The sequence below is a fragment of the Aegilops tauschii genome, chromosome 4, assembly GCF_002575655.3.
Source record: "Aegilops tauschii subsp. strangulata cultivar AL8/78 chromosome 4, Aet v6.0, whole genome shotgun sequence".
NCBI classification, from domain to species: Eukaryota; Viridiplantae; Streptophyta; class Magnoliopsida; order Poales; family Poaceae; genus Aegilops; species Aegilops tauschii.
In genome coordinates this window covers 22,822,675-22,830,068 of record NC_053038.3, presented here as the reverse complement: position 1 = coordinate 22,830,068, position 7,394 = coordinate 22,822,675, and the positions used below count along the sequence as shown (strand labels likewise).

The 7,394-nt window shown below is 45.2% G+C and overlaps 1 protein-coding gene across 1 annotated transcript; it reads right to left on the bottom strand.

The window, feature by feature from the left end:
- Positions 1-743: 743 nt before the first annotated feature.
- On the bottom strand, positions 744-2,126 carry LOC109780742 (phospholipase A2 homolog 3). The gene is made up of 4 exons (XM_020339322.4): positions 1,771-2,126; positions 1,597-1,645; positions 1,377-1,499; positions 744-1,303 (listed from the first exon to the last, which is right to left on the bottom strand). The coding sequence occupies exons 1-4, from the start codon at positions 1,912-1,914 to the stop codon at positions 1,131-1,133; spliced, it is 489 nt and encodes a 162-aa protein (XP_020194911.1). The 5' UTR covers positions 1,915-2,126; the 3' UTR covers positions 744-1,130.
- Between the last annotated feature and the right edge of the window lie 5,268 nt (positions 2,127-7,394).

Below are 7,394 nucleotides of genomic sequence, written 5' to 3'. Positions count from 1 at the left end.
CGCCAACCCAACAAGTACCTTCGGAGACACCTGTAGAGCACCTTTATAATCACCCAGTTACGTTGTGACGTTTGGTAGCACACAAAGTGTTACTCCGGTAAACGGGAGTTGCATAATCTCATAGTCATAGGAACATGTATAAGTCATGAAGAAAGCAATAGCAACATACTAAACGATCAAGTGCTAAGCTAACAGAATGGGTCAAGTCAATCACATCATTCTGCTAATGATGTGATCCCTTTAATCAAATGACAACTCATGTCTATGGTTAGGAAACTTAACCATCTTTGATTCAACGAGCTAGTCAAGTAGAGGCATACTAGTGACACTCTGTTTGTCTATGTATTCACACATGTACTAAGTTTCCGGTTAATACAATTCTAGCATGAATAATAAACATTTATCATGAAATAAGAAAATAAATAATAACTTTATTATTGCCTCTAGGGCATATTTCCTTCAACTCTTCCCATGAATTTCTAGGGGTGGGTCCCTTCCTCCTCTAACCTTCAATCCTAGCTGCTTACGTTAAACCAGTAAGCAAATTTGCGTAGGTGTAGCATTACTTGCAAAAGTAATCACGTTATATGCAGATCGAACCGGCAGCCGCACTCAGAAAGGCGTCGCCATCACATCAACATCATATAGTAATCCAATTAAAGGACAAGCCGCTTTTGTTCTATACATAATTCAGACGACACAAATTACAGTATTGATCAATAAATTACCCCCAAAATCCAAAGTAGCTTTAAGCAGCAAAATTCACTGAAATTTGAAGTGGTAACAACAGTGTAGTAAGTAGTACCAATTATGCATGACATGAACACGTACGAGCTGCACATGATGTGTAGGAAAAGGCTAACCAACTCAAGTAAATTAAATCCTGCAAAGCAGGTGATGGTAACCATGCCCATATACATGTCGTAAAATCCGGCGCCGCCGTGGATCTTAGCTGAAGCAACAACCAGGTCACGCCCGTGCGATCTAGACTGTACGTGAGGCGCCGGTGCGCGCCAGGACGAACACACACCGTGACTGACGAGTGACACCAAGCAGAAAAGGCATGTACCACCCACCTACCGAGCAAGTTGTTGCTGCTTGTCCCCCGCGCGCCGCCGTGGTACTACTGGCTAGGGCTTGTGCAGGACCCGGCCGGCGACGACGGCGGCCTCGATGACGACGGTGATCACGTCAATGACCTCGTCGATCATGCACTTGTTTCCCTCGAACGTGCCCGTGCCGGCCCGCAGCTCCGCCAGGCACTCCAGCAGGCCCTCGTTGCACTCCGTGCTCAGGTAGTCATCTGATGCCGATCGGGAGTCAGACGCCGGCTACATAAATAGTTGATGGATCGATTGGTTGTTGGGGGTACGTACTCTTGACGAGGACGCAGTTGTCGTGGTGCATGCAGCAGGCGTCGAGGGGGTCGCACGGCCGCTCGCCGGGGCACCCGCTGTAGAGGATGCCGCAGTACTTGCCGTACCGGAGGAAGGGCGCCGCTGCGTCAAGAGAAGAGAGGTCAGCAACAAACACCTCGGCGTGAGCCACCATACAGTTATTACTAACGAGGAAGAAGAAGGTGATGCGCGTACGTACTCGTGCAGTGGTCGGACTCGCACGTGCGGCTGCACGCCTGCTGCTTGCTCTGCGTCCGCGTCCCCGCCGCCGCCGGCCGCCGAGAGTTAGTCGACAGAGCGAAGCATACTCAGCTTAATAACGTGCTATAAAGTGTGGTAGGTTATATAGTACATGCGTAGATCGTGCACGTACCGCGCCGTCGCCGTCGGCGTCGAGGGTCTGGAGGCCGACGTTGAGCGCCGAGGAGCGCGGCGCGACGGCGGCGCAGGCGAGGAGCCCGACCACCGCCAGTAGACGCGCATGCAGCCGCCGGGAGCTGCCTCTGCCATGCGCCATCCTCTTCAAGAACAATCAGATCCCTCTCTTTGTGTCGATCGAGACGGCGGCCGCCTGCAGCTGAACTTATACTGCGCCGTGCCCAGCCCTGCCGTCGTTCTCGGCGAGATAAGATATTATCTAGCGGAGGGGTGCATTGGCTGGAGCGACGAGGTGAACTCGATCTGCAACTGTAGTTGGCTAGTTGCAGCACTGATTTAGAGAGAGAAAGGGGGGTGAAGATGGGGCGCGGGTGCGCGTTTTGGTTGTATCCCGCTCGTGAGCGCGCGGGGCTTGTTGGCTAGCTCGCGGGGACACGGGCTGGCAGTCGACAGCGCGGAGGAAGATGCCGTGCATGCACCACGTCGGTGGGCGATCGATCCAGCCGGCGAGCATGTGTGCCATCCAGCGCCTTCTCTTCCTTTTCCTTTTCCGTAGTCTCTTTCGGCGAAAATAATTGGATGATTAGAGCATCTACAGCCGGGCGCCCAAACCCTCCTTAAATGTCCGGGCAGACCGTCATTGACGGAATTTCCTATTCGCCGCTTACTGCGGCAAGTAGTCGCCGCTTCGCACAGGCGCAGCTCACCCTGGGCCGGCCCATTTGAGTGGTTTCTCCTCGTGAGATGAACCGCAAAAAACGATCGCTCTAGGGACCGAACCTACGACCTCCACTAGCGGAACACATTGCGATGGCTCGCGCATCTGTAAGAATAGCAATGCTAAACTTAAAGAAACTAAAAAACGAGGAAAATATCATTTGTTCCTTCTACAGTTTTTTCTTCAGTCTTATTCTGACTTTCTTTTTTCTCGTTTTCTTTGTCTTATTCTGTTTTTTTTACTTTTTCTTTGTAAGCTTTTCGAAAAGTTCAAATATGGTTCAGAATTTTCAAAAATATTCTTTTTGTCAAAAATTGTTCATATTTCTGAAATAGTGTTCAAATTTACAAAATTTTGTTCACAATTTCGAAAAATGTTCCTGATTTTTTTGTTTGTTTTCTTTCTTTTTCTTCTCTTTTTCTCAAAAGAAATTCAAAATATTCAAATTTTGTTCGTATTTTCATAAAATTTTCAGTTTTCGAAAAAATGTTCTCCAATTCAAAATTTGTTCCCGTTACACAAAAAGTTCAAACGTTTCGAAATGCAGAAAATATACCGGATTTCATAAAATGTTTGTGTTTTCATAAAATGTTCGCGCTTCCAAATTTGTTCGGGATTTTTCAAAATTGTTCTCTATTTAAAATTTTGTTCTCAAGATTCAAAAAAATGTTTGTGCTTTAAAAAATTGTTCACGCTTCCAAATTTGTTAGGGATTTTTGAAAATTGTTCTCTATTTCAAAATTTGTCCTCGAGATTCAAAAAATGTTCGTGCTTTAAAAAATTGTTTGCGCTTCCAAATTTGTTCGGGAGTTTTCAAATTTTGCTCTCAAGATTCAAAAAATGTTCGTGCTTCCAAATTTGTTCTCCATTTCCAAATTTGTTCTAAAGATTCAAAAAATGGTTGTGCTTTAAAAAATTGTCCGTGCTTCCAAATTTGTTCTCAAGATTCAGAAAATGTTTGTGCTTTAAAGAAATGTCACAAATTCCAAAAATGTTTGGGAAATTCAAAAGTTGTTCGTGTTTCCAAATTTTGTTTCAAAAATTTTAAAATTGTTCCTGTTCAGTTTTTTGGGTAGTTTAAAAAATGTTTCCGTTCTAAAAAATATGTTCGCGTCTCCAAAATTCGTTTGTGTGTTGAAAAATGTTTGAGTTTTCTCAAAATTTGTAAAAAAAAAACTACTAATGTTCGTGTTTGATAAAACATTCACGTTTTGTTTTTGCTATTTGGAAAATCGTAAAGGATGTTTTTCAAACAGTCTTATACTTTCTTTAGTTCTTGTAGGTTTTCGCTGTAGTTTGGTCAACCGAGCGCTTCCCTCCTAGTGGCTAGTAGGGTGCGAGTGCAAGTCGAAAGTGCTGTGTTTGATTCCCAGCCATCACGCCCTGCTATTTTTTTCAAACTTGTATTTGCAGCGCACTCCAATGGGCCGGCCCAATCGGCGCACCGCAGCGACGTGCGTGTGCGAAGTCGCGTCGCCTCCTGTGCGTCGGCGCCCTGTAGGACGCAACGAGTGTCCAGTAGGAGCTCCCGTCATTGACCGGTCACTATTTTTCGGTCCAGATGGATGCCTTAAACGGGCCTCAAACGTCCGGGCTGACTAGCACCCTCATATTCAACCCAAATATGGGGCAGATATATGGTGCGCCCGGGCCCACCCGTTACGTAGGACTGACAAAGGGGTCCCAGCCGGAAACGCCATGAAACTCGGCGGTCCGAAGCTCGTCTCCTCTGTCGGACCGGTGGCACCGCGTCGCGCAGCTCCGGCGGGCCGTGTAGTGCCTAGTCCGGCTATTTAAGTCGATCGGCGGCATCGGAACTCTACCATCCATCCATATTTTCCTCCGCCTGTCCGCTGCCTGTTGGGGAACCTAGTAATTTCAAAAAAATTCCTACGCACACGCAAGATCATGGTGATGTATAGCAACGAGAGGGGAGAGTGTTGTCCACGTACCCTCGTAGACCGACAGCGGAAGCGTTATCACAACGCGGTTGATGTAGTCATACGTCTTCACGATCCGACCGATCAAGTACCGAACGTACGGCACCTCCGAGTTCTACACACGTTCAGCTCGATGACGTCCCTCGAACTCCGATCCAGCCGAGTGTTGAGGGAGAGTTTCGTCAGCACGACGGCGTGGTGACGATGATGATGTTCCACCGACGCAGGGCTTCGCCTAAGCTCCGCAACGGTATTATCGAGGTGTAATATGGTGGAGGGGGGCACCGCACACGGCTAAGAGATCTCAAGGATCAATTGTTGTGTCTCTGGGGTGCCCCCCTGCCCCCGTATATAAAGGAGCAAGGGAGGAGGAGGCCGGCCCTAGGAGGGGGCGCACCAAGTGTGGAGTCCTACTAGGACTCCCTAGTCCTATTAGGATTCCACCTCCCATATGGAATAGGAAAAGAGGAAGGGAAAAAGAGAAGGAAGGAAGGGGGCGCCCCCCTTCCCTAGTCCAATTCGGACCAGACCAAGGGGAGGGGTGCGGCCACCCTTGAGGCCCTTTTTCTTATTTCCCGTATGGCCCAATAAGGCCCAATACGTATTCCCGTAACTCTCCGGTACTTCGAAAAATACCCGAATCACTCGAAACCTTTCCGAAGTCCGAATATAGTCGTCCAATATATCGATCTTTACGTCTCGGACATTTCGAGACTCCTCGTCATATCCCCGATCTCATCCCGGACTCCGAACTCCTTCGGTACATCAAAACTCAATAAAACTGTCATCGTAACGTTAAGCGTGCGGACCCTACGGGTTCGAGAACTATGTAGACATGACCGAGACACGTCTCCGGTCAATAACCAATAGCGGGACCTGGATGCCCATATTGGCTCCCACATATTCTACGAAGATCTTTATCGGTCAGACCGCATAACAACATACGTTGTTCCCCTTGTCACCGGTATGTTACTTGCCCGAGATTTGATCGTCGGTATCTCGATACCTAGTTCAATCTCGTTACCGGCAAGTCTCTTTATTCGTTCCGTAACACATCATCCCGCAACTAACTCATTAGTCACAATGCTTGCAAGGCTTATAGTGATGTGCATTACCGAGTGGGCCCAGAGATACCTCTCCGACAATTGGAGTGACAAAATCCTAATCTCGAAATACGCCAACCCAACAAGTACCTTTGGAGACACCTGTAGAGCACCTTTATAATCACCCATTTACGTTGTGACGTTTGGTAGCACACAAAGTGTTCCTCCGGTAAACGGGAGTTGCATAATCTCATAGTCATAGGAACATGTATAAGTCATGAAGAAAGCAATAGCAACATACTAAACGATCGAGTGCTAAGCTAACGGAATGGGTCAAGTCAATCACGTCATTCTCCTAATGAGGTGATCTCGTTAATCAAATGACAACTTATGTCTATGGCTAGGAAACATAACCATCTTTGATTAACGAGCTAGTCAAGTAGAGGCATACTAGTGACACTCTATTTGTCTATGTATTCACACATGTATTATGTTTCCGGTTAATACAATTCTAGCATGAATAATAAACATTTATCATGATATAAGGAAATATATAATACTTTATTATTGCCTCTAGGGCATATTTCCTTCAGTCTCCCACTTGCACTAGAGTCAATAATCTAGTTCACATCGCCATGTGATTTAACATCAATAATTCACATCACCATGTGATTAACACCCATAGTTCACATCTCTATGTGACCAACACTCAAAGGGTTTACTAGAGTCAATAATCTAGTTCACATCGCTATGTGATTAACACCCAAAGAGTACTAAGGTGTGATCATGTTTTGATTGTGAGATAATTTTAATCAACGGGTCTGTTACATTCAGATCCGTAAGTATATTACAAATTTCTATGTCTGCAATGCTCTACACGGAGCTACTCTAGCTAATTGCTCCCACTTTCAATATGTATCTAGACCGGGACTTAGAGTCATCTAGATTTAGTGTCAAAACTTGCATCGACGTAACCCTTTACGACGAACCTTTTGTCACTTCCATAATCGAGAAACATATCCTTATTCCACTAAGGATAATTTTGACCGCTATCCAGTGATCTACTCCTAGATCACTATTGTACTCCCTTGCCAAAATCAGTGTAGGGTATACAATAGATCTGGTACACAGCATGGCATACTTTATAGAACCTATGGCCGAGGCATAGGGAATGACTTTCATTCTTTTTCTATCTTCTGCCGTGGTCGGGTTTTGAGTCTTACTCAATTTCACACCTTGTAACACAGGCAAGAAACTCTTTCTTTGACTGTTCTATTTTGAACCACTTCAAAATCTTGTTAAGGTATGTACTCATTGAAAAAAAACTTATCAAGCGTCTTGATCTATCTCTATAGATCTTGATGCTCAATATGTAAGCAGCTTCACCGAGGTCTTTCTTTGAAAAACTCCTTTCAAACACTCCTTTATGCTTTGCAGAATAATTTTACATTATTTCCGATCAACAATATGTCATTCACATATACTTATCAGAAATGTTGTAGTGCTCCCACTCACTTTCTTGTAAATACAGGTTTCACCGCAAGTCTGTATAAAACTATATCCTTTGATCAACTTATCAAAGTGTATATTCCAACTCCGAGATGCTTGCACCAGTCCATAGATGGATCGCTGGAGCTTACATATTTTGTTAGCACTTTTAGGATTGACAAAGCCTTCTGGTTGCATCATATACAACTCTTCTTTAATAAATCTATTAAGGAATGCAGTTTTGTTTATCCATTTGCCAGATTTCATAAAATGCGGCAATTGCTAACATGATTCGGACAGACTTAAGCATAGATACGAGTGAGAAACTCTCATCGTAGTCAACACTTTGAACTTGTCGAAAACCTTTTTGCGACAATTCTAGCTTTGTAGATAGTAACACTACTATCAGCGTCCGTCTTCCTCTTGAAGA

Coding starts and splice junctions, on each gene's coding strand:
- LOC109780742 (XM_020339322.4), bottom strand. CDS start 1,914: ATGGCGCATGGCAGAGGCAGCTCCCGGCGGCTGCATGCGCGTCTACTG. Junction 1,500..1,596: donor CGAGTCCGACCACTGCACGA/GTACGTACGCGC, acceptor CTCTTGACGCAG/CGGCGCCCTTCCTCCGGTAC. Junction 1,304..1,376: donor CAACTGCGTCCTCGTCAAGA/GTACGTACCCCC, acceptor GATCGGCATCAG/ATGACTACCTGAGCACGGAG.